General features: G+C 46.5%; 1 protein-coding gene across 2 annotated transcripts in view; it reads right to left on the bottom strand.

The window, feature by feature from the left end:
- Positions 1 to 27,981, bottom strand: part of SLC9A7 (solute carrier family 9 member A7) — a 522,426-nt gene that overhangs the window by 198,101 nt on the left and 296,344 nt on the right. For both annotated transcript variants that reach the window (XM_078658221.1, XM_078658222.1), the window contains exons 8-11: positions 22,053 to 22,158; positions 11,663 to 11,751; positions 11,414 to 11,527; positions 9,489 to 9,600 (exon numbers count right to left, since the gene is read on the bottom strand). In XM_078658221.1, the coding sequence (XP_078514347.1) occupies positions 9,489 to 9,600; positions 11,414 to 11,527; positions 11,663 to 11,751; positions 22,053 to 22,158 (421 nt within the window). The remainder of the gene's footprint in view (positions 1 to 9,488; positions 9,601 to 11,413; positions 11,528 to 11,662; positions 11,752 to 22,052; positions 22,159 to 27,981) is intronic.

The raw sequence follows: 27,981 nt of genomic DNA, 5'->3' as shown, positions 1-27,981 counted from the left end.
TCCTAGGGGATAAAGACACAGCCCAACTGATTTCCGATTTACGGTCCGTAGGTTTACAGCAGCTGGTTGCAACCCCTACTCATCAGGCAGGACACACACTTGATGGCCTCTTCACCAACAATCCCAATATCGCACTGACCACAGTTCTTCCTGTAGTATGGTCTGACCATTCGGCAATCATCTTTACCATTCTGGCCCACAATCCCAATCCCCCGCAACAAATTTCCCGTACCCCCATCATTACCAGAGCCTGGAAAAACGTAGATTTTCCTCTTCTGTCCAAAATTCTGTATGATTCCTCCTATGAGCCATCACTAAATCCTATCCTGTTGTCTAATAGATATCAGGACTGGATTCTGGACGCCATCAATAAAGTAGCCCTGGCTAAATCCGTTAATCCCAACCGGGCTAAGCCATCCGCCCAATGGTTTACCGATGATCTTCGGCTACAACACCAGTACTGTAGGAATTTGGAAAGGCGATGGCGCAAGCTCTATTGCATCCCAGATAAACAAACTTATAAAGATGCGCTTGCGTTATATAAGAAGGCCATCATTAAGCACAAAAGTGCTTACTTTTGTGATCAGATTGAGTCTGCCCAGAACTCCTCTAGAAGGCTTTTTCAAATCGTCGAGTCTCTCTCCAATCCCCCGACAGGGCTTTTAATTGAACCATCTCAAGACCTCTGTAACACACTGGCAAATTTTTTCCTCACCAAGGTCACGAACATTTATTCATCCTTCTCCCCTTCAATGGGCTCGGACCATGCTGAAATTCTTCCTCAGCCCCCCCTCTCACTCCCGTTTTTCCTAATTTCCATTTGACTACGACAGATCAGATTAGCATGCTAATCAACTCTATTAAATCGGGGTCTCCTTTAGATCCATCTCCCCCTTCTATTCTGAGCGCCTTAAATGAGGCTATCACCTCCCCTCTCACAGACCTGTGTAATTCCATCTTCCAAACAGGTATATGCCCTGTAATCTGGAAAACTGCGGTCATCAAACCCTTGCTAAAGAAGCCTTCCCTGGACCCTTCAGATTCAGTCAACTATAGACCGATTCCTTGCCTTCCTTTTCCAGCTAAAATATTCGAAGCCATTATGAATAAACAGCTGGCGAGTTTCATCGATTGCCATCAGCTCCTAGATGACACCCAGTTTGGTTTCAGGAAGGGCCATGGGACTGAGACGGCATTGATAAAGGCCTCGGATGAGATTAGGACTATACTGGACCAGGGCGGGGCAGCGGCCCTGGTACTTCTAGATCTCTCCGTCGCCTTTGACACGGTCGATCACTCCATCTTGATCGACCGTGTCACATCCCTGGGGGTGACTCACTGTGCCAGGGACCTCATTGCCTCCTTTCTGGCTAATCGCACCCAGGCAGTAAAACTGGGCTCCTTTTACTCGACAATTTTCACCCTCCCGTGTGGGGTGCCGCAGGGCTCTTCACTAAGCCCCACATTATTTGATATATATGTGGCAGACTTGCCGAGAGTCATTAAAGCACAGGGTCTCCGCTTAACCACCTATGAGGATGACACCCAATTCGTGTTGGCGATACACAAAGATGGACTAGCTGTGGCCGCAAGATTTCAGGATGGAATGAGGACCATCAGTTCATGGATGTCAAGCAATTGCTTGAAGTTAAACTCGAACAAAACCGAGGTTATGACCTTTGGCAATCTTGCACCAGAATGGTCTTCCAGCTGGTGGCCCAGTGAAATGGGACCACCCCCGACCCCGGTTGCCAAGGTCAGAAACCTCGGCGTTGTGTTCGATGAGAAGCTGTTGTTTAAACACCACGTGAACACGGTGGTCTCCTCATCTTTCTTCATGCGAAGGAAGATCAAAAAACTGCTGCCATATCTCCCTCCAGGAGCAGGGAAAACCTTGATTACTACGCTTGTTTTCTCAAAATTGGACTATGGTAATGCCCTTTTCCTTGGCGCACAAGAACAGATTCTATCTAAATTGCAGTCTGTGCAAAATGTTGCGGCCAGAATTCTGCTTAATATCCCCAGTCGCCGCCCCACCTCCATGGCCATACATCATCTGCATTGGTTACGAGTTAAGAGTCGTATAAAATTTAAGGCACTTTGTATCGCCTACAAAGCCATTCATGACTCTGGACCAAGGTTCCTCAAAGATGCTTTCCGAATCTATGCCCCACAAAGATCTCTTCGTTCTGCCAGCACCTATCTTCTTGCTGTTCCGCGTACCAGAACTACCAGCTGGGGAGATAGACGCTTCTTGGTAGCCACCCCCAGGCTGTGGAATTCCCTTCCTCTGCCCATCAAATCCAGTCCAACCCTCACTATCTTCCGAAAACTCCTGAAAACGTGGTTATTCGATCAATGATTTTAGGGTAGTTTAATCTCAGGAAGTCAGATATGCGCCGAGACACCCTCGGGTATTTGCGCACAATAAAAATCTCAAAAACATAAACATAAACATCTATCAGTTTTGGAGACACTCCCCCTGTGATGGAGTGCTTTATTGAGGATGAGCAAGTTCGAGGAATGAGCCTTTCAAAGGTTGCAACTCACCAGAACACAAACTTAAAAGAAAGAGGGACTAAATCACATTTGTGTCTAGAAAAGGATTTTAAAAGGGGCAGCTCGAGACTTCCAAACTGTGAAACTGAAGCTGTGCATCAGTGTGGAGAAGCTCACCATGTTGTGACCAGCTCTGGGAATTAAGGGTCTGTGAGTCTGCCATGCTGGATGAGCGGACATCACCCGGAAAAATCAAGAGCATTCGCCCTGGAGCCTGGAGCACCAACTTCTTACTCAGCCAAGATCAGTGGACACTGTGTGGAGAAGGAGAACGCATGGAGGGTGAAAAGTCCAGTGGGGATCCTGCTTTGTGGATCCCGCTTTGTGGATCCCAGAAAGCGGAGTGTGAGATTCTGATCCATCGGAATCAGCGCATCAATGGGGATGGCTACCCTTGTGTGCTGTGGAGACCCCCTGAATGCCAAGAGGGTGCAACTGAGAAGTTTGGACTGCCGCACCAATTGGGCCATCCACACGTGCATTAAATGCAATCCCCATATACCATGTTAGGACCTGGTGAAGCTTAAGGGCCATTGCCCTGGTGTGGTGCTGTGGTGAAGAGAGGGCAGTCCTCCTGTGCAGTGTTGTGAAGCGAAGAGGAATGAAGCCTTGAATGTGCGGACAGCAACCCAGTGTGCCAGGTGGGGACACAGAGGTAGCAAGGGCAGCTGAACAGGGTGCAACTTTGAACTGCTATTTTCTCATTATAACTCAAGTAGCACCCAAGTCTGCCATTGGAGACAAAAGATACCTACCACAACAACGAGGCCCAGACCACGTGCTGGCTGCAACGAGGCTACAGCTCATCACTGGCTCCAGCAGCAGTCGATCTTGACCCAGGACCACCGAATGCCCCTGGGCCTTCTATCTCATCTCTGTGGGAGAGGGTAACACTGAACATCGAGTCACAGAGCTCTAGGGGGAATCCGCTCTGACTGAAGCACCAAACATTTGGACTATGAATAGCCCTAGTGGGACTTCTAAGACACCTAGTTTCTAGCGGGGTTTAGCCTGGATGGTCCCTCGCGTCAATGGGGATTAACCCCTGTCCACAGCTAGAGGAGTGGGAAACTGGTGCCTGTGCGGCAGTGCTAAAATACAGAACTTATGAAGAGTCTTAATATTTAGTGTGCACAGCATTTTGATTTTTGTGTGTATAAATGCTACTTTTTATTTTAAAAAAATAAGTATTTTGCTGGACATTCATTTATTGAGGTTGCTGAACATATGTTGAGTTGTGAGCCAGTGCAATGTTGAGCCTGTGTGCTCCGTTCCTGAGCCTACGTTGAGTTGTGAGCCTGTTTAATTGTGAGCCTGCATACCCCTTGCATCTACCTCCTCTTCGAGAAGCCATAGACTGCTCGACTTGCTCTACCACCAAGACTCATGTGCTGTAGATGTATTTGGCCCAGTTACTCAGAACACATAGTAAGTCTGCCCGGAGACACCAGTAGTAAACAGCCTCAACCACCACAGATGAACCCAGTAACTACTGCTTGCCCATTGGCCTTCTGAAAGGGGATCAGACACAGCTGCAGTCATTCACCATACCCCCCCACCCTTTTCAAATCGAGGCCATGCTGCTGCCTGAACAGTGAAAGATGAACCGTCAGCTTCAAACAGCCAGTCTGTCTTTCATTAATTTGCTGTTCCCAGTACAGGCGTCGGTCTTCGCTGCACTCGGAATAGTGCATTTGTTGTGATACGGCATGCTGTCCCACTCTGCGCCAGGCACACAGACTCAAGTATGCGCCATGGTGCATTGTGGGACAGTACGCTGTAGGCATAATCCATCCCTTTATGACCAGTGGGATGTGTATTAGGCATCATAAGTCAGGCATATGGAAAAGAAGAAAACAGCTAAATGGTGAACCTCCTAATTGCTGAGCAGAGGTTCAATGTGGTTTTGCACTCTACCCCAGTCAGGAACAGGTTGCAGTCATCATGTCACTGCAAAAGGACAACATACTTACAGTACACCTACTGCAAATGTAACATATTCTACAACACAACAGTTTATAGGTTAGTACTCCAGACATGTGGGACTGAATGGATTTTACAGATCTTCTTCAGGGATAAAGTGCTCCTCATAACCAGTGCCAACAACCATCAGTCTCCACTCTACCTCATTTAGTCTACTACGGGTGGAGAATACGTTAAATGCAACTTCAAATCAGCAGAGTTGGGTACACTCCAGGGTAGTGATCAGAAAAGTGATGCTGGTTCAAGTCTATTGATGGGGAACTTAGAAATCTGCTCTGGGACAGAAAGCCTCAGCGTATCTCGGGGCCCAAATTGATTCGGGTCGTATAATGGAGGAATCGCCCTCCCAGACGTTCGATGTTATTACTGGGCCGCCCATCTGTCCATAAAAAATAAATGGGTGTATGAATCACTGCAAGACCCAGCATGTCAAATGGACAGGTGGCTGATGGGCCAGGGTGGCTATAGAGAGGCACAGTACACAAAATCAGGAGGGCAGAGCTTCACCGGACCTACCTTTCTCACAATTGCCATATGGCACACTACCACTACAAAAGTGGACTGGAAAAATAAGTTAACACAAATGACACCCCTATGGCATGCAGCAATATTGGGAAACTTAAGAAGATGCAAGGCATCTCACAAGTCAGTGACCTACTAAAGAAAGGGAAAATATTGTCCTTCACCGAATTACAAACTGAATACAAGTTATCAATGAATGAAATCTTTCGATACTCAGAAATACGCCATGCCTTACTAAAAGTCACTAAAGAATTAGATAAAGTCCCGGAAGCCGCCCTGCTAGAAGATAGATTACTTGCAGATCCTATGCGGAGTAAGGTAATCTCGCTCACGTACCACAAAATAGTCAATAACTCACCTGACCCGATGACTAACCTTTATACATGCTGGCAGATGGACGTTGGAGAATTGGAGGATGAAGACTGGCGTGATGCACCGTCCTCCCCACAGGAGGTGGCTATACCATCAAGGTTGCGACTGGTCCAGTGAAAAAATGTACACCGCATATATATTCCATGTACGACACTATTTAAAATGGGCCGCAGTAGCTCAGCAGACTGTAGAAGGAGAAGTGAGGAGGCGGGCACGTTTTATCACATATTCTGGGAATGCCTCTTGATACAGAGGTACTGGGAGGCGGTTAATCAAATTGTAAATGAGGTCAGTGGAATTGCCCTAGCACTATCCCCTAGGACATGTATCCTCAATGTTTGGGGAGCCACGGATTTTGATCGTATGAACCAATTGTGGACGGCCAATGGGTTTATGATCGCCAAATGTAATATTGCCCGCAAATGGGGAGTTTCAGACCCACCTACGGTTGTAGAGTGGAAACAAGATATTGATTGGTGTATGTTGGCAGAGCGAACAGTTTATACGAACAGAGGTTGCACCAAGAAATGGGATAAAGTGTGGGGGAAATATCGAGGCAATATCTGCTCCTCCCCATCAACACTAGGACATGGGTCAGATATCACAGACATGTGAAACGCATTGGGATGGTGGGGTTGGGACAGTGGTGGAGTTTTCATTATTTGATCGGCAGTAATGCAAATTGTACTGTATGCATAATCCTCACGTTTTATAATAAAAAAGAGTTAAAAAAAAATGAAAAGTGAAGCTGGTCCTCCACTGGTCTCCAGGTTTTAAACCACTGGAGGACAGAGACAGGGAAAATCAGAAATGCGTCATTGGAGCATTGTGAGAAGTTGGCCTGATATGCAGTGCTCACTATTCTAGTGATCACTATGTATCAGTCCAAACAACCCTTATTGATGATTGGTTGTAAGTCAACCTTATAGACCAGCTATCCTAGTAGCATGGATACGAGCAGTCTAAGGCTAAGACTCTAGAGGGCGTGTTAAGCCAGCTGTTTTACCATCACATTACCCCTTGAACACCAAGTGAAAGGACACCACACAAGTTGTTATGAAAATAAACAGATATTTATTTATAACAAGACTACCCTGAACTCTTTATGAGTCAGGGAGCTAAGCACACAACAAAACTCTTACGAAAATACTTTAAGTCGCACAATTTACACAAATGCCCTAGGGGCACGAAAAACCATATACTCAGTAAGTGGAATGCGAACTTGCTAGCAGGTAAGTAATACTTTTCTAGACTTAGGAATCGCTAGGCCTACAATTCTAAACACTGGGATTAGATGCAGGAGGCCTGTGGACGTCGTGTGCAGAGTGGGAACTCTCACGCGTAAGGCGGGAAAAAGTCTATGGAGGCTAGCAGTTGCAAAGTTACTGTTCTCGGGCGAACCCGACTAGGTGGGTCGAAAACAAGAGTGGATCCGAACACTTAGGGTGTTGGACTATGCTGGAGCACCGGAGTACTCAGGTTACCTAGCCCAGGGGCTGCGGCTGCATAGGGTTGAAGTTGCGTCGGAAACCCTCGTTGAAGAACCAGGAGCCTGAAGAAAGAGTTGCTGGCAGGCGGCCAGTGAAGAAAGTTCGGAGTGATCCAAGCCTGGATCAGGGAAGAAGAAACCTGTAAGCAGAGGGGACCAAGTTCTGAATCACTAGCCAGTGATTTGAGTGGGCACCAGGATGGCACCGGACGAAGTCACCTCAGCCAGGTGAGTGGGCGCTGCTGGGCTCTGCAGTCTCTCGGACCAGGAGGCGTTGTCGGCGACCATGATGGAGGTGCGAGCTGTCCCACGAAGGTTTTTGCTGTCGACGTCGCTGGACCCAGGATTGGGCAACAAGTCTTGGCAAATGCAAGGCCGACGCGGTGGACCTAAAATGGCGTCTTGAGTGGACCAGGAGGGTCCAGGGTGCTCCTCTTTTGGAGGGGAGCAAGGGCTAGTCTGGAGCAACCAGACCAGCAGTGGTTGTCGTCGTGGAGCGTCGTGAGGGGGCCACTAGCCAACGGGCAAGCGACCTGGACAACGCGGTGAGCAGCAAAAAGCAGAAGGGCCCCACGCAGATCTCGTGGATGCAGGGGGCTGAACTTCGGTGCTGGAGCTGCTCAGGGTCGGGGCTTCTCTTACCCCACAGCACTTAGTCGAGGGTCACTCGGGAGTCGTGCTGGACAAGCGTCGTGCAGTTCTGAAGATGGCCTGTCCCTCGAGGTCTCGTCGCACCCACGGATCACAGCTGGGCTGATGATGTAGGTTGAGGTCAGAGGTGCCAGGGAAGCCGGTTCTCGTCGTGCTGCAGCAGTCTTGATCCGAAGGAGAGACTGGCAACAAACCGCGATGCTTGGTTGGTGCCTGCTGCTGCAGGGTGACTACTCCTTAGTCACAAGGGAGAATCTTGGGAAGAGTCTTGAGTTCCTTTCGTGGAAAGTAGTTTCAGGATTCAAAGATGATCTGATTTGGAAGGGGGCCAGTTCCTACCTTTATCCTGCAAAAAGGGGCTGGCACGCGACTAAGTCCTGCCCTATGGGTGGGACTAGGAGGGGGGTGGTTACACCCCTCTCCTTTGGCGGGCTTTCCCCAGGCCAGGGGCTGAAGTGCCCCTGGAACTGGTTTCAGCCGGCCTATGCACAGTGAGCACCGGGGTGCCACTTGCAGTCACCTTCCTCTAAAGCCCTGCCTACCTAGGATACACAAAATCCTGTCTGGGACGGTGCTGGCACCGCCCCTGGCAGGAAACCCTTTGTCCTTGCCTCCTGGGCTGGGAGGACTCCCAACAGCAGGAGGGCAGACTTGTGTCTCGGTGGCAGCATCCATTTTGTGGAGCTAAGGCTCTGTCTGACTTTAACCGGGGTTACAGGTTACATACATGTCGTGTCCCTCTAGAAGGGTGGAATGCTAACCCCGTCGCCAGAATTGGCGAGGGGTTAGTATTCCAATTCGTATGACACCTTACTCGACATGTTTTGATAAAGCGATACCAGAGTTGGCATATAACCGCGAGGATTATAATGCACTTAAGAGTATATGGTATGCGATATCATGGAAACGGCTCAGGGATGGATCCCGAAAGCCGCAGACAGGCTCAGCTCATGCCAGAGCACCATCTCACACGATTCCAAGCACTGTGCCTTCAGGATTGTTAAGGCCTGCCATAGGAGTGACTGATAGGAGATCTGTGTGTCCATTTAGGTTTAGATATAGGAATACTATATCTACAACAGAGGGTGGGTACACCACTCTGCCCCAGCTGTCAAGCAGCCAGTTGTGTCTGATTTAGTTAGTCAGCCCAGGGGTGGCATAATACATGCTGCAGCCCCTGGGAGACTTCTGGGTGCACCTCAGCCCTGGGTACAGGGACTTGAGAGGGCCCAGTGCCAATTCAGTACCTGGGTACAATTTGGAGTAGAGAGAACAGCTAGGCTGTGGGTCTGATTAGCAGGCCCACAGCCAGGGAAAGTCGTAAACCAGTGAAGCAAAAAGCAAAAATCTGGGTGATCATAGGATTGCAGACCCTACTCTCCTACAAGCATGGTGCCACAACTGACTGTTCAAGCAAATGCATTTGTTCTTACAAAATGTAATTTCTGGACACCTCCTTCTTGGTTGGAGTATCAACCTAAGCTTTACTTTTATGTGATATGTTAAAGAATATTAACCATTTGATAAGCTTGGTGTTCGAAGTCCAATCGAGATTGTATAGCTCCCTTATTTTTTTTGAGAAGTAACAACTAAGTTATCTGTGTGGGAAAGATGGCATGGTACCAGTATACTATAACCACAATATCGTCTGGAGTTAATAGTAGAAAATCTACACCCAATGCGACGGTATTTTGGTAAAAGATTTTTAGGACAACATTTTTGTAGGGCGATATTACAAAAGATATTCTGATATACAGCTATAAAGAACTGGTAGCATAATGTTCAGCTGCCAATGCCGAAAACACATTCAGTGAGGAACTCATTAGCTAATTGTAATTCACTTAAGTCATCTGTAAGAAGTTCTACCCGATACCCTAAAACTACAGATGCATGCTTTTTTCTTTTTCCTTACCTGAAAACATGAGCATGTGCTGAAAGTTCCAGCCAATCTTGTGCCGTCTGCCCAGGTTCAAGAAGAACGATAGCGGGTAGATGTGGGCCGCTCTACCCAAAAATATGGCTATCTGTTTATTGGTGGAGTGTCAAGGTTGAAACCGTTACAGTCTTACACAGAAATAAAAAACATTTGGATTTTTCAGTCAAGCTGGAAGGAAAATATGTTCATATAATTCAAGTCATCTGTCTCATATCATGTACCCGAGATGGGCAGCTGGTGTTCCACCTCATTTGTCTCCGGTCCAAGAGAAGTAGCAGAATTGTGTCAGACAAAAGTAAAAATTCCCAAAACACTGATGGACGTAGCACATACCTCATAATATTGAGGGACTTGGCATATTACTATTCTAACCGAAGTCCTAGAATAGATATGGAAAGCACTTGGTACAGGTTTTATGCCGATTAGGAGCGCACGCTGTGCTCATGATCGCGCACCCGCGCAGTGTAAGGGTGAGGGACGCTACTGGTAGGTCTGGCCATGTGTCACAGGCCATTTACCCTCACCCCACCCTCTTCAAGCTTCTCACTCTTATGTCAGCCCAAACCAGACATGTAATCCTGCAATTTTTATTGTTAGATGTTTTTTTATCACGTAAACCCTTTTGCTAAAAAAATAACAATATGTTATAATGAAGCGATCACTAGCACCTTTCATCTGGTTGTAGTGCACTACATAAATGACAATAAAATACAATACAACTGTTGGGAATATTAGACAGTCAAGGTCTTTCTCAGGACACAAGGGTCATTGAGTATTACATCAACAAGTATATACCCACCTTCCAGTTACAATTCGGATACTTCTCATACATCAAACACCAGAATAAAGGTCCCTATTTTCATGCACCCACACTAAACACACTACACCTCAACTCTGTCATTAGAAACATGCTTAATAGGCAAATAGTGCGGGCTCCAACAAGCGATAGGTTTATGTATTTCATTAGGGATTCCAGCATTGTGGGATATGCTGTGGCATTAAACCAGCTGTTCTAGGTATGCTACCAAAATGAAGAACTGAGGAAAGAATCATGGTGCACAGACGTGCGAATATGACTTGAGAGTGTAGCCGAGGTAAGGATAACACGCGTCATACAGACATTACAGAACGGGGTACAGAAGGGGCAAGTATGGAGGAGAGAAATACGGTTGGTGGAAGGGGAATTAGGCCCTTGTACATTTTAAATTAAGCCGGTGTTATGCAAAATTTGCAATATTTCTTGACATTTCACCTTGCATGATTTTGCATATTTGTGCAGGTTGTACACTGATAATGATGGGCTGCAATGTAGCCACAAGTGATTGTAATCCTTTCTGCAAGCATTCCACTTATCACCTTTGTACTTTTCTCAAACACCTCAGAGCCCCAAGTACTGTACCACCTAACATTTCCTGTTGCTACTAGAATGCATGTTTAATATTGTATTGTAATTGTATTGTAATTGCATTTATATAGCAGTTACTACCCCTGATGGATTGAAAAGGATAGTGAAGAGATAGGAGAGGGAAAAGGTTTGTATTTATATTGCGCTTGCTACCCCTGAAGAGGTGTTGAAGCGCTTATTTGGCAAGTAGCAGGCTACTCCGGAACACACCTGCCTATATAGCTGACCTCTTTGATGCTTACATGCCTCCTTTACACTTCAACTTCCAAAAATCTGCAAAACTCCGACTGACGTGTTATTTGTGGCATAATTCTACGACTTTGTAAGGCCTGTATGCCTCACAGAAACAGATCAATGTGCTTCCACAGCCTCCAACACCTGCGGCCTGACTTTCAAATACCAGTCCACCCACAAGTCTGTCTGCCTGCACGTGCCCCTCGTGTGAGTGTGCTAATATTTAAAGCAACAGCACTCGGGTATACAGATTAAAGGATACAAAGGCACCAATGATGAAGATGGGGTTGAAGACGTGCTTCTGAAACGTAAACAGAGCTAATCCCATGTAGGAAAATATAAAGTTCTCGGCAAGGAAATGCAGGACTTCAAACAACTGAAAGAAAGAAATATAAGAATTGACATTTATTTGACTTGTTAAAGATGTCACTGTCCAAAAACAGCCTGTCAGCATTGTGCTATGTTGTCCTTCCTCTCTTTCGCTGCGTGCAGTAGAAGGGCGCCAACCTACCTCTTTGGTGCGACTCCTTGACTCAGCTGACAAATTGTTGTATGTGTAATGAGCCTGAGTAATTCCACAGAAAAGAACGGCAACGACACCTGTAGAAAAACAAGGAGTACACAAGTGAAAATATAACTTCTATTCTTTTGCAAGCAATTCCAGTTATTATGAACCTTTGAAAGCATCAAACGCTCCAACATATCACTCATACTATATAAACTTATGAGAATTACCTCATCGACTGTGAAAGGAAATGCTAACTTTAACTCTCTCAGCCTTACCAACTTCGCTCCCTAAACAGATATTACCACATATCAAGTTTGATGGCTACATTTGCAGGCACATTTTTAGGCCGAGCCTGGGCAACGAATGCGCCGCTTGGCGGCATGCTGTATTGGAGTATGCAATAGAAGCACAGCCCACTCTCCGCCCATATTGGTCATTGGCTTGAGTCAATGCCCTTCGTAAATGCTGGCTTCTGATTTGTTAATATGCTTGTTAGTCCCTCCTTAGTACCGCCATGTCTTCATTTGTAACCTCTCATGAGGACTGGCCCTTTTACTTTGGTTGTTACATGGTAGGTCTTTTTTTAGTCTGTAAGCACTATTTTCTGTAATGAGTTTCTCCTACTGCAGGCTCGACATGCTTTCCAGAAACATTCAGTGCACCATGAGTACTTTCACTTTCCGAGCAGCCTGGGACAATGGCGGCAGCTTCTTTGAATAGGTCTATCATTTACAAGAGTTTGAGCTATTGGCATTGTAAATGACAAAGCCTTTTATTTATGTGTTAATTAGCAAAACAGATAAATAAAAGGAATTGTCATTTACAGTGCTAAAAGCTTAAACTCTCGCAAATGCGAGACCTATTGCATTACAAATGCTTGTTACTTCTGTAACTATTGTAAGTGCTTTTGAAATCAGCCTGCGGAGAAAACTCTTCACTTCGCTGTTTCTGGAACCATTGTCAGATTTTTTTTTTATTGGGGATAGGATGATTGAAAAAAAACATTTTTGAAAAATTGGCAGCGTACATAAAAATTGTCGGGACAGAAGCATTCCATGAACTATTTTAACTACCTTAACAAGAAAATCTGTTCTACAGAACAAGAGATAAACATTTACAAAAACTGCTTATGACATTCTGATTACTGCTACATATCTTGACCAATTTCAAAGAAAGTGATCCTGTCATTTTATTTTAGTAGTCTGGTGACTACCAGCAAACAAACACACAAACAAACACGGATAGCCACCTCTGTGAATCACTTGAAGATGCTTCTAGACTGAAGAAGAGGGTTTGTATGGAGTTTTCAGAAAAGGCGGGTTTGAGAGTGAGGCGTCTGTCCCCATGTAGCATGCTCTGTAACTAGGGTTCATACATTTAAGAGTATCTGCTTCTTTCAACAAGGCGTTGTGTTCTTGGGATCTATCAGAGGTTTTGATTGACTGAGCAGAGGGAGGTTCCGGGTGTATAGTGCTATGTTTTCTTGACCAATGACTTTGTTTGTTTTCACCGATGCATTTGTGAGTGAGGAATCAGCTTTGAGTGACTTCCAAGAGGATCTCATCAGAGGAGGGTGGAGACAGAGTCTCATTTGTTTTGTTTCCAGATAAGGTACCGGCTGACGACTTTTGAACAATATGAAGAGTTATGTTTTAGTAGGTTAGTTAAAGTTTCTGCATACAAACTGTCAGTAGCTGCCGCAACTCCTGAAGAAGGCAGGGATGTGACACAGTAGGCATTACTGTGGTTGGTTAGTCATTACTCATGATCTAGAAACAGAATTTAATTTGACAGCCGGTAGAGACTGACAAGTATATGCAACATGACCAATTGTTTCCTTCTCCACATTCACATGGCCTACATGGTCGGGATGGTAATTGGCAAATTACAGAGCGGCATACATCAACTATTTGAAAAACTGATGCAAAACATCAACATTCACTCCTGGGGCTCAATGCTTTTCTGCTCATAAAGCACAGCGAGAAATGCCAAAAGTGGCTGGGTGATGGAGAAATGTGCAAAATTACACAAAGGACAGAGAGCAAGCTGGGTAAGGTTATTAAAAGTGCAATATAGGACAAGAAGACTTCCAATGAAAAGGGGGGGGTACAAATGAAAATGATACATACAAATTGAGAGAGCACCAAAATACTAGTGCATCTAAAAAGCAATAACACGACAGACGCCTCTCCCTCCCCAGCTCCCTCCCCACTCTCACCCACGACACTCTCACACCTGACAGAACAACTCTCACCCACAACACGCCACCATCTGATAACATCACCATTCGGAGTTTATCCACCCCCCCTCCCATACCCCCCATGGCGGACACCTCTCCCCCCCCAGCTCCCTCCCCACTCCCTCCCACGACACACACACCCTCCCAACAAAACACACAAAACATACCACCCCCCCTACCTTAGCATCCCCCTCTCTCCCACCCCCTATTCTCAGCCCTCACTACCCTCCGGTCTCCCCCACTGTCTTCAGCCTTCACTCACTCTTCCACTCACCGGCACCGTCTCCCAATGACGGCACTACCTATGCCTCCCACCCACCGCCTTCACCGCCTACTTCACCCACACCCCCCGCCCACAAACACGCCCACTCTTTGAATGCCATCCCACCCATTTGCACCGCAGAACATTCCAACAATGCTAGTATATCCCCCCCTTCGATACCCTGCCCGCTTTCCAGCTCACTACACAACCATTCACCAATGGCTCTCACCACCTACGCCATCCCCAATGCACCTCCTGACATGACTTTACCCACCCTCCAACAAGTCAAAGAGGATATTCTACAAATCAAAAAAGATGTCCACGCAATCAAAGACCTTCTCTCAGCACAGCCCAGTCTACCTCCCATCATCCCTCTACCCTACAAAGGACGCACCCGCCCTTCATACCCTCGCCTCAAACGACATCCGCGCTGGCCGACTATCCCCGTTCGCAACAACTCCCACCGCCCCCGCCGTGTCCTCAACCCATTGTCGGACCGCGACCTATGCTCTCTCCTACGCTCTTATGGCACAGGTCCGGTAAAACACATATCCAGCACACACATCCCCATACCCACAATTCTTACAAACCCTCTGAGGCTCCCAACACTCAACAACAGAGGTTCCGTCCCTAACAACCTCAGAAAAGTTCCCCTCACTCTAGAAAGCTCGACCACCCTTCTCTCTCCCAAACTCAAATGCATCCTACTCAACTGCAGATCGGCCCAGAGACACTCCTCCGACATCGCTGATCTCGTCTCAGCTAGGGATCTGGACCTAGCCATTCTAACAGAAACTTGGCTCACTGAAGCCTCTACCCCGATTATGGACATACTAGTCCCCCCAACTATCACATCATTAGGCTAGACAGGTCTTCAGACAAGACGGGCGGGGGAATTGCATGCATTTTTAGGAGCAACCTCTCTGTTACTATAGGCACCGCCCCCTCCCTTTCCTCCTGTGAACTCCTCTGCCTCGACATCACCAGCGAAGGCAAACAAGTTTGTGCTCTACACCTCATCTATCACCCGCCTGGTGACAATCTCATATTCACCCAACAACTCATGGACATGATCACTTCCAATGCCGGTCGGCAGACCACCCAAGTCTACCTGGGTGACTTCAATCTCCACTGGAACGATCAGAAAGACACAGTGGTGAATAGTCTCAAAACTTTCCTTAATGCGCTTGACCTTACCCAAATATGCGATAGACCAACACACGACAAAGGCTCGATACTTGATCTCATCATTGCCAAAGAGAACGCTACACAACTGGAGACGATCCTACCCTGCGACTGGTCAGATCACCACATTATCACCTTCTTTATCAATGAAAAAGTTAAACCTAACCCGGCTCAACCAATCAAATCCAAAATATGGAAAAGGGACATGAAGAATCTCAACCCCTCCACTCTGCCTCCCCACATCGGCAATCTCCTCCTTCCCCCTTCAGGTGCCTCGGATGTCCAATCACTGACCGACCACTACCTTGAATCTATGAATACATTAGTCAATGAAGTCGCCCCACTGCAACGGAAGAGAGTCTCCACCAAAACTTCTAACCCCTGGTATGACGACAGACTCAATGACGACAGGCGTTCGATGCGAATGGCAGAGCGCACCTGGAGATCGGACCCTTCAGCACTGCACCTCAAAAGGCTTAAAAACAAGAGAAATGCCTACTTCAGGAAAATAAAGCGCACAAAGTTGGACTTCTTCAGCCGCCAGTTGGACCAAGCAAAAAACAGGCCAAGAAAACTGTTCGAACTAATCAAGACCCAAACAAAGACACAACCCTTACAATCAAATAGCACAACAAGCGACACCCCACACTGTGAAGACTTCTCTGCTTACTTTAAGCTAAAGACTGACAACATAAGAAATGACCTCATCATGGATGTAAGCCGATTCCCCAACCACACCAGAATGGCTAACACTCAACCTAAAAACATGGCATCTTGGCTGTACTTCGATACCTACTCGGAAGAAACAATACACAAACTGCTCTGCACCTTGAAGCCCTCTAATCACCTCACAGACCCTCTACCTGCAAATGCTGTAAAAGACTTCATCCCCTTGCTCCTCCCTCTCTGGACCAAAATCATCAACTGCTCCCTGCAACAAGGCCTCATTCCAGACTCCCTCAAGGTGGGGCAAGTCACGCCTATACTCAAGAAACCTACAGCTGATCCGTCTGACCTAAACAATTACCGGCCCATCACCAATATCCCCACCCTGGCCAAACTGCTGGAGAAATGTGTCCAACTCCAACTAACAAGACACATTGACCAATTTGACCTCCTCAACTCTCATCAATCAGGCTTCCGAGCGAAACATAGCACGGAAACAGCTATGACACACATAATTGATGACGCCCTCCAAATTCTTGATCGCAATGAGTCCTGCCTCCTCATCCTTCTTGACCTCTCGTCAGCATTTGACACGGTCAAACATGAGAACTTGCTGGAGCTGCTAAGCGCTAGAATGGGTCTATCGGGAACTGTTCTCAAATGGTTTTCGTCCTTCCTTCACAACCGGTCTCAGAAGTTCAAGATCGACAATGTGTTATCTTCACCTGTGCCTGCAGATCTAGGTGTTCCACAAGGATCCTCCCTCTCCCCCACATTGTTCAACCTCGTCATGGAACCGCTCGCCACCTTGCTCCAAGCTTCCAATGTCCAATTCCATATGTACGCCGACGACACACAACTGTACCTAAAGCTTCAATCTCCGGAAGATATCAAACATCTGAATTCCACGCTTATCAACACTCAATCTTGGCTAGCCGATAATCACAAATAAACAAGAAAAGAGAGGTCAGAACAATCTCTCAAAACCACAAGAGATGGAGTCACTTCAAGGTTCACACACCCACTTTGGGTGGTAAAGAAAGCCCTCACACACCGACCTAGTCAGTGTCATGCTTCATCATCGGGCCCCACCAAAAAGGCCGAGTGCCTCTTTGGTGTGCTGCGACGCCAGAAAGACTGCGGAGCTGGTTTGTGTGAGGAGGGTGTGTTATCAAATAAGGTGAAAATTTAATAGTGCCTAGAAAGGGTATCAAAAGTAAATTTTAATAAGTGATCCCTAAGGCACAGAACAAAAAGTATTTATGTGTCTGAATTTAGCTGCCAAGGTATAAGGATTGGTTAAATTCAGAAAATACTAATATTAATCTCAGTCAACATGTTTCTGCCATATGGGTGGTTTTATTTACCAAGGCATTCGTCAGGACTAAACCCCGGCGGTATGGGCTCTCTAATCACCCACCCTAACCTGGGGACGTGAAAGTGAAAATTAAAAAAGGTGAAAAAGTGCTTAAAAAGGGAAGAGCGTGATGCTCATTCCAAAAAATACTCCAAAATGTTTGGAGTGTTACAGCACCTGTAATGTAAAAAACATAGACAAACAGAAGACAAACATACAAATTATTAATATAAGCCTTACTGTATCATCATAGTGCTCCATAATATGTGGCATATATGGTGTTCCCAAAGTAACACTGATTTTAAACACCATCCGAATAGCCCCTAGAGGATAGTAGCGGATAACTCTGGGAAGTGAAGTGCTAGAGGTGTCTATTTACAAGGAATATAAAAAGGGGGTTAAAAACACAATATGTGTACTCCTTATGAAGGGATCAATGGACCTAAAAGGTCAGTGCCCCTCAAGATGGTATCTCATGTTGATATCTCACTTTAAAATAGGGCGCTACTCGCACCATGGGTCTCGGGAGGGGGGGTGGAGCGACCTGGCACATCCTAGAAGGAAGAAGAGGTATTGTTGAAAAAGATGAGTGCACGATTGAACACTTAGCTAATTAGTCGAAATTTCGGCGATCTCGCAGGAGTCTCAACTCACGCCCTCAGCGCTCACAACCCGCCGTCAACCTAGCTGTGGCCTCAATACCGGACCCCGAAGATGGTGAGACGGGGCCGGTAGCGCTGTGTTTAAAGGTTTCGCTTGCCGTGTGAACCGCTCTTCCGGGTGGGCGTGTCCCGCCACATCGAGGCTTGGAACACGCCCGCCTACCCCGGGAGGCGTGGTCGAGAATCAAAGAGAGGCTTGGCTGCTGTCTCCCCGTCTAGGCAAAACGAGCGAAGTTATCAAAAGTGTGCCACTCGTTATATAAGTTAAGAATGTACAATGAGAGTGCCTAGATCCACTGGAGGTATTAAGTGTAAGAATACATATTATGTATATGTCAGATTGTGCATTGGGAAAAAAACGTGTATGAATTAAACTCAATGGCTAATGCAAACATATTATTAGGGATATTTGCAATATTAGCGGACATTGTAGTTACAAAGCGAACAGAGATCAGAGAAAGCAATATTTCTGTAGAGTTTGCCACTGTTGGGAATATGCAGAGTCAAATTGAGTAATGGGCTAATCACAGGGTAAATGCCAATAGAATCATTAGAGAGTTTCTTAGATGGTTATAATAACCGTATGAGCCACAAGGGATTGGTCTCAAGGTAGTACTGTATTCCATGGGATGTCATCGTTCGGCCCATTTACATTTGTGCCCAAGCGATACACCCAGCGTTGTTCCTTTTGCTACAGAAATATTGCTTTCTCTGATCTCTGTTCGCTTTGTAACTACAATGTCCGCTAATATTGCAAATATCCCTAATAATATGTTTGCATTAGCCATTGAGTTTAATTCATACACGTTTTTTTCCCAATGCACAATCTGACATATACATAATATGTATTCTTACACTTAATACCTCCAGTGGATCTAGGCACTCTCATTGTACATTCTTAACTTATATTACGAGTGGCACACTTTTGATAACTTTGCTCGTTTTGCCTAGACGGGGAGACAGCAGCCAAGCCTCTCTTTGATTCTCGACCACGCCTCCCGGGGTAGGCGGGCGTGTTCCAAGCCTCGATGTGGCGGGACACGCCCACCCGGAAGAGCGGTTCACATGGCAAGCGAAACCTTTAAACACAGCGCTACCGGCCCCGTCTCACCATCTTCGGGGTCCGGTATTGAGGCCACAGCTAGGTTGACGGCGGGTTGTGAGCGCTGAGGGCGTGAGTTGAGACTCCTGCGAGATCGCCGAAATTTCGCCTAATTAGCTAAGTGTTCAATCGTGCACTCATCTTTTTCAACAATACCTCTTCTTCCTTCTAGGATGTGCCAGGTCGCTCCACCCCCCCTCCCGAGACCCATGGTGCGAGTAGCGCCCTATTTTAAAGTGAGATATCAACATGAGATACCATCTTGAGGGGCACTGACCTTTTAGGTCCATTGATCCCTTCATAAGGAGTACACATATTGTGTTTTTAACCCCCTTTTTATATTCCTTGTAAATAGACACCTCTAGCACTTCACTTCCCAGAGTTATCCGCTACTATCCTCTAGGGGCTATTCGGATGGTGTTTAAAATCAGTGTTACTTTGGGAACACCATATATGCCACATATTATGGAGCACTATGATGATACAGTAAGGCTTATATTAATAATATGTATGTTTGTCTTCTGTTTGTCTATGTTTTTTACATTACAGGTGCTGTAACACTCCAAAAATTTTGGAGTATTTTTCGGAATGAGCATCACGCTCTTCCCTTTTTAAGCACTTTTTCACCTTTTTTAATTTTCACTTTCACGTCCCCAGGTTAGGGTGGGTGATTAGAGAGCCCATACCGCCGGGGTTTAGTCCTGACGAATGCCTTGGTAAATAAAACCACCCATATGGCAGAAACATGTTGACTGAGATTAATATTAGTATTTTCTGAATTTAACCAATCCTTATACCTTGGCAGCTAAATTCAGACACATAAATACTTTTTGTTCTGTGCCTTAGGGATCACTTATTAAAATGTACTTTTGATACCCTTTCTAGGCACTATTAAATTTTCACCTTATTTGATAACACGCCCTCCTCACACAAACCAGCTCCGCAGTCTTTCTGGCGTCGCAGCACACCAAAGAGGCACTCGGCCTTTTTGGTGGGGCCCGATGATGAAGCATGACACTGACTAGGTCGGTGTGTGAGGGCTTTCTTTACCACCCAAAGTGGGTGTGTGAACCTTGAAGTGACTCCATCTCTTGTGGTTTTGAGAGATTGTTCTGACCTCTCTTTTCTTGTTTATTTGTATTGAACTGGGGATTGAGAGAGTGTCTCTGACTTTCCCTACCTCTCCCATTGTTGTCGAGTAGCCGATAATCACCTCAAACTAAATGCTCTGAAAACTGAGTTCCTTCTCATCTCACCCCCGGCGAAAATTTCCACCACCGAAACATGGCTCAACAACCTAACAGCATTCAATGTCCAACCCACCATCGTGGACTCAGCGAAATCCCTAGGCATCACACTAGACGCCAAGCTCAACATGCAGCAGCACGTCAGCAAAGCCACAAAAGCAGCTAATTTCCAAATCAACACACTGAGGAAAATTAAACCCTTCCTCCCTGCTGAAGACTTCCAAACTGCTGTACAAGCGTTAGTCATCCCTCGAATAGACTACGGAATTGTGGCCCTCAGCGGACTCCCGCTATCCACAACAGCACCCTTAAGAGCCTCCCTGAACGCTGCCGCAAGACTCATTACTGGCTCAAGAAAACATTCGCATATTTCCCCAGACTTAAAGTCCCTAAAATGGCTGCCTTTTGAAGCCAGAATACAACTAAAAATTGCAGTTATGACACACGCGGCCGTGCACCACAATGCACCCAACTACCTCGCTCAAAAGTTGTCTATATCAGGAGGTTCGAGATCCAATAGAAGCTCAAAGAATCTACTCCTGAAACCCCGTAGATTCCGGAAAGAGAAAACTTACAAGCGCTCCTTCTCAGGAATGGCACCCAGGATCTGGAATGCGCTCCCTCCTGAAACCAGGCGTATCTCCTCCACTGCACTCTTCAAGAAAGAGGTGAAAACCATCCTTCTGGCCAAGATCTCCTGAACTTTATAGGTGCTGGATCAGAGACTCTGCATTGCCTTGTGTCAATGCTCACCTTGTCCTTTGGCACTATACCTCTACTTGATGGAGACACTACTACGCGACTTTCTTACTACCGACCAATATATGATACACGCTGGGTCACTGATTCACCCTCCCGATGCCCCCACTCAGTGCTCTCTCTATACTAAAACACTGGTATAAGCCTTCCACACACCCAAGGTGTACCTGAACACCTCTGTAGTGGGACCAATGACTTGTGCCGTCTTATATTATTTGTTTACCGTACTGTATATTGATATGTTTTATGTATGTTATTATTTTCCTTTCATGTTAGTGACTACTACATTGCTCCCATTACCTCTGTTCATTCCTACTGCCCCTACCCTGTCATTGTGAAGCGCTCTGATATCTGTAAGGATCTTGTTCGCGCTATATAAAACTTTTAATAAATAAAATAAATAAATAAATATAAGAAATCAAATTTAAAAAAAACATTTTTTCATCGACGTGTTAAAATAACACTAGTCCAACCATAAAGACCCATCTAGGAATCGAGGGCGCCTCCCTGACTTTTGGTCGTGGTACTGTACGTGGATGCTAATGGTGGGTCGAGTTACAATGTTTGGAAATCGGGTGATTCAAGTTAAGTCAGAGATCAGTATTACTACTTCAGAAGTGTGGCAGCAGTTCCTTGCAATGTTGCATCTGGGCTCAAGGAAAGCCATGTACAACCAAGAGAGACTGCAGTTCTCAGAAAATGCTTTGAAGCCACCACCACTGACTAGATTCAAATTGGCTCGGATCTGAGGGCCTCACATTTCAATACCTGTTTACCAATAGTAGACACCTGAAAACAAAAGTCTTGGTACAGTCCATCCTGTGCGGAGCACATTTGAAGGAGGCATGCAGTTGCTCGTTGCGTGCCGCTACGTTGCCGCAAGCTTCTATTTTCATGAATTCAAATGTACTCACCTGTGAATCCGCAAGCTTCAGCCAGGAGGAACGTGCTCCATGACATCAGGAAGAAGAGGGCGGTCTCGAGCAGTGGGAAGCAGTGGAGCTTTGTAAATTTGGTCACGTTGATCAACAAGTTAAGGAACATGTCAATAAGAATTTGGAGATAGGGCATATAAAAACATATGGTCATCAAACACGTTTATGCTGTCACCTCTACAAAGTTAATAGAGCTACAATAAAAGCCAAACTAGTAATACTTATCAGCAAAAGGAAACAGGCGAATGAAAAAACGAACTGCATTTGTACTGAAACTTTTCCTGCACTTTCCAGGTGTTCATGTTAATGGGAAAGTATGTACAGAAAACACTATTCCTCCAGAGGCCTGTTGCAAATCAAGTGGTATCCTACCAGCTGCCTGAGACCGTGGGAACTAACATCAAACACTAAAGAATACAAATATTTTTGTTAGCCTGTCAGATTGCAGAGACCCTTTCAAAAACTGCTTTTTTATCTTGTGAAAAAGTCTGGAGAAAGATGCTAATCTTGGCAAATGCTACAGTCTAAGGGGAAGTTCACATTTAGTGTTTTGGGAACCTGCTAGTATCCTGATCCATTGCATGTAAACAAAGCCAACTGTGAGCAAGATATCTGCAATTCAGGAAGGTAGGTGGGAGATCCCTGGGTGGCAGTGGCCAATACAGGCCTCAAAGCATGTATATCTACGCTTAGAGGACAGTGAGGCAACCTCAGCACACAGGGAACTGTTTTCCGCAGTAAACCTCGCTGTGTGCGTCTCGCTTGTTAGGGTTGACCCCTCTGACTCGATATAACCCCTTGTGCCATAAGTCTTCAAAAGTGTACTCTGAAGAAGCACTCCAGTACGGAAGAGCATTTGCATTACTGTACAATAAGCCACACAGAGAAGCTCCTTCAACTACTGAATGGAAGGCTCCAGATATAAAGGTTAGTGTGTCAGAGGCATCACATGCACACACAATGAATTAGGGCAAGTGTCAGGGCTGTTGGTGGCTTTCCTCATCTAACCTCATGTTTAGTCCGGTACTCACTGTTAGAGAGACAGTCACACTGTGAGGGACCAGTGTTGGTTTCAGTGTGGTGTTGACAAGATATGTGTGAGTGGATGTAAGCGGTATTTGTAGGGTGCAAACGTAGCCTGGCGGAGCGCTGTGCAGGGCCAAGGGCAAGGATACAGTCAACAAGCAACTAAAGAGATACCTGGAATCTGTGAGCAAAGGTGTACTGCTACTGCACCATGATTTTCAGTTAATTACCCTTTTGGCATCTAATAACAGCAGGTGATCTGTGGTGCGGCTGTGACATTTATAGCATCAAGATCCTACCTGGCGTGAACGCTATGTTTTAGAAGGAACACATAGAAATAGACTTTGAGCACTATGGCTGTTCGGCCTAGAATCTTTGGAACCAGAAATGTTCCGGCCCGGGCCTTATCCATGAACTGCAGACAGGGATCTTGGGCCCTCTATGGAACTAAGAAAGAGACAGCTTCACTTTGTAGTGTGACTGTCAGTTAGACATTTGCCAAGGAACCGACCTACGTGGCAGCCTAAAAGAATTTCAGGTTAATAGACTATTCCTGAGCAGGGAACCTGCTTCATATGTTTTAGGATCACAAGTCTATAAAATGAACACACAACATAAGGTTGATCTAAGAGGTAAGATTAGGAGGTATCATTTATAAAGAGAACATGAAGTTACTTTGGTTTTCTAACTAGCCATCTGTGGAGACTGTTCAGTGCTTACCTTCTCATGAGAAGAATCCCTCAGCAATTAACTGATCGCCCATTAGTTAATGCTATTGCTTTATTTCAGAGGAATCAATTCGCCATGCTGCACATCATATGCCTTCTGGTTAGCATCTACTTTCATTTGGGTTGGTCCAGATTAGGCAAAACTGTGAATGAACTAACAAAATGGATTTTCAACATGATACATTCCATGAAAATCTGTTAGCTGTGAATTCAGTGAGACTCAGCCTTTGAGTACCTTTTGTTAAACTGTCATTGAATAAGGTAAATAAACAAAGCATTAGCCTATTCGTCTGATTTGGATTCGTGGCACAGGCACAAATCTTCGAGGTATCATATCGATTACGTAAAAAATAGGAAAAATCTGAAGCTATATGTAAAATCCGCTTACGAATAATGAAAGACTCAAAAGGAATTAGAAGTGAGAGTCTTTATTCACCACGTTACATCTCCTGCGACCTCAGCCACAGCCTCATCTCTCACGAAGTCCCCGGCGCTCGCCTTGGAACGCCGGTCGCGGTGACATTCTAAGTGATGTCACCGCGAGGGCAGCTCCATTACATGCGAGGCGCCGGGGGGTTATTGTGTGGAAGATACCACACATCCCCCTTCCCTGCGGAAAGGAAAACACAAGTGTAATACAAACAGTAGAACGTGCCTGGTGGTACAGTGACGCCCAACAGGGTGCGTGACTGTCAACATTTTCCTACGTCTGATGAGAGGCTTAACAACACTGACAATATGCCAAAGGTTACATCATTACATATTGATCAAAATGTCTAGGGGGTCTGGTCACCCTCTTGACAGGTCTGCCGGTTGTGGGGGGAACCATGGTTTGCCTCTTAGTGGTGGGACTGGGGTCCTGCCTAGGGTCCCCCTCCCTTCCCCTTGGATTCTCAGGTGGATGGTACCTTACAACCCTCCCCAGGTTCCATATTTTCCCTTCTTGAGTCTTGACCGCATTTTTGAATAGTTTGGTGATCTTGGTTGGGCTGGTGTACTCTGAACAACTTGCCTTCCCTGTTGGAGCCCTGATTTTGATGCTGTCTGCCACCTTGAATCCAACATCCTGCACGGCTTTGTGTCGGTCATATCCTTCTTTTCTCTTTTCCATGGCCTCCTTCTGCTTCTCCAAACTCCCAGCTTCTTTAGATCGGTCCGACCACCCCTTGTGCCACTCCATCCATCCTGGGGTCAGCTTAGTGTTGGGTATCCTGGCGCGGAGCAATTCAAACGGGGTGACCCCTGTTGTCTGATGTGGCGTGAACCTGTATGCCTCTAGCCGCCTCCACGCCTCCTCCTTCCAACTTATGCCACTGGCCCTGGCCAATTGGATGCTTTCTTTGAGGGTTTTGTTAAAGCGTTCGACCATGCCATTCGTTTCGGGGTGGTACAGAGAGCAACGCTTGTGTCTGATGCCTCTTCCCTCCAAGAAGTCCTCCATCTCTTTGGAACACAGCTGTACACCGTTATCCGTCAAAATGTTGTTGGGTAGGCCTTCCCGGATGAACACCTCCTCCAGAAAGTTGATGACCGTCTTGGTCGTGACTTCGCTGACAAACTTTATCTCTGGCCACCTGGAATACAAATCTACTAGCACCAAAATGTAGGGTGTCCGCTGTTCTCCCGACATGGGGCCCACGATGTCCAGTGCCAACTCGACCCACGGTCCTGAAGGGGGCGGCCTGCACACCATGGGTGGCGTCTGTTGCCTTAGGACCTTGTCGCTGCTGCTGCACGGAATGCACTCTCTGATTCTCCTTTCAGTGATCAGATCCATGCTCGGCCACCAGTAGCTTTCCCTGAGTCTCTGTTTGGTTTTGGTGATGCCCAAATGTCCCTCGTGGGCTAATTCGACCATATTATTCCTCACGGCTGCAGGAGGTACCAGTCTAGTACCCCTGAATAGACATCCGTCTATTATGGACAACTCGTCTTTAATGGCCAAGTATGGCCGCAAGTTTTCATCCTGTTTGTCACCGTGCTTCCAACCGCCTCTTACTCTTTCGTAAATTTCCTCCAAAATTTTGTCTTCTTCTATCGCCTTTCTCCATGTTTCTTCTCCCAATGCCTTCTGGATGGTGCAGACATCCTCTACTTGAAGGTCCTCTTCATCCCCATCCGCCTTTTCCTGCTTCTCCCTCGTTTCTTCATCACCAACGAGCCTGGATAGGCAATCAGCTGCCAGGTTTTGTGTTCCAGGGACGTACTCAACATCAAAGGTGTATTCTTGAAGGCCGACTACCCACCGCCTTATCCTGCTGGAGATGGCATCCAAGCCCTTCCTACTGAATACCTCCACCAACGGCTTGTGGTCAGTTCGGAGGGTGAACTGAGTTCCCCAAAGGAAGTCTCTGAATTTTCCCAACGCCCAGGATACCGCCAAGGCCTCTTTCTCGATAACCGAGTAGTTGTTCTCGGACTTCTGGAGTGACCTCGATGCAAAGGCTATGGTTTCTTCTCCTTCATCTCCAACTTGGGTGAGGACAGCCCCCAAACCTTTCGCACTTGCGTCGGTGGTGACTATGGTTGCCCGGTTGGGTATGTACGACTTCAAGCTGGGGGCCTCTGCGAGTGCCTTCTTTACGTCCTCAAATTCCCTCTGGCACTCTTGACTCCACTGGAATTCATTCTCCTTCTTCAGCAGTAACCTGATGGCATATGTTCTCCCCGCCAGGTTCCTTATGAACTTCCCGTAAAACTCCAACATCCCCATGAATGACTTAATCTCGTCCTTGCCCTTGGGGGGTGTCAGGTTCACGATGGTGTTTTGCAATTCAGTTTTCGGACAGATACCCTCTGTCGTCACCTTGTGTCCCAGGAAGTCTAGTTCAGCACAGCCAAACACACACTTGTCTCTTTTCACTGTGAGGCCATGAGACTGAAACCTCTCTAGCACACATCTCAGTCTGCCATCGTGCTCCTCGTGGTTTTTGGCAAATACGAGTACGTCGTCCTGGTAGCACATGACGCCTGGGATGCCCTTCAACATGTTGCCCATGATCCTCTGAAACACGGCGGCCGCTGAGACTAGCCCGAATGGCATTCTTTTGAATTTGTATGCGCCCATGGGTGTCACGAATGCTGTGAGTTCTTGGGACTCCTCGTGTAGTCTTATTTGGAAATATGCCGAGGTGAGGTCGAGGGTAGAGAATACCTTGGCACCTTCAAGCATGCTCATCATCTGGGTGATGTTGGATAAGGGATAGCGGTCAACCACGACCTCCTTGTTCAACGCCCTTAAGTCTATGCAGAGCCGGACCGACCCATCCTTCTTTTTGGCCGCGACAATGGGGGCCAACCACTCAGTTGCTTCCACTGGTTCGATGACTCCGGCCTTGCACAGTTTCTCCAGTTCAGACTTGACCTCCTCCTGGATGGCAATGGGGAGTTTCCTGACTTTGGCCACGACGGGCCTGGCGTTCTCCTTCAGTCTTATTTTGTGGCAGTAGTTCTTTAGGCACCCTAGTTCTTCCCTGAACACCTCTTGGAATTCTGTCACCACCTCTGCTTTGCGTTCAGTGATCTCTTGTATAAGAATCTGAGGATCACAGTTAGGATTCAGATAGACCTCTAGCTCTTTCTGTGCCTGCCACCCCAAAATGTTATCTCCTACCGTGGACACATACACCTTGGAGACCGTTGTTCTGTTGCTGTATTCTTCTTTCCCCAGGAAATAGCCCTTCATGGAGATGGGGCGACCAGCGCACCCCCCTGGCCTAAGATCCATCCTTCTCAAGGTGATCCTTCCCTTAGACACACGTGAGAACTCTTTGGCATTAATAATAGTTATTCTGGAACAGGAGTCAAACAATGCTTCCATCTCAACCTCCCCAACCTTTATGGTGTCTTTAGGACTGGTGACCTGTCCTCCCTCAACCTGCACCACAATTTCCGCACACACAGGGTTGCTGGGACTGGGGGCTAGTACATCCTGTACTTGTACAACGATCTCGTCACACTCTACATTCGTCCTGTCCCTACCTTGTCTGCCGACTCCCTGCCCACTCTTGCAGTACTGCTTGAAATGCCCTTTCTTCCCACACTTGTTGCACGTGAACCTGAGAGCAGGGCATTCCTTGTCGTTAGCTAGGTGCCCCTGCTTGCCACATCTATAGCATGTGCCTCTAAACGCTCCCCCCCAGCCTGCCTTCTTT

This window comes from Lissotriton helveticus, chromosome 8 (genome assembly GCF_964261635.1).
Source record: "Lissotriton helveticus chromosome 8, aLisHel1.1, whole genome shotgun sequence".
Classification (NCBI taxonomy): Eukaryota; Metazoa; Chordata; class Amphibia; order Caudata; family Salamandridae; genus Lissotriton; species Lissotriton helveticus.
This window is presented reverse-complemented; position numbering and strand designations above follow the sequence as displayed.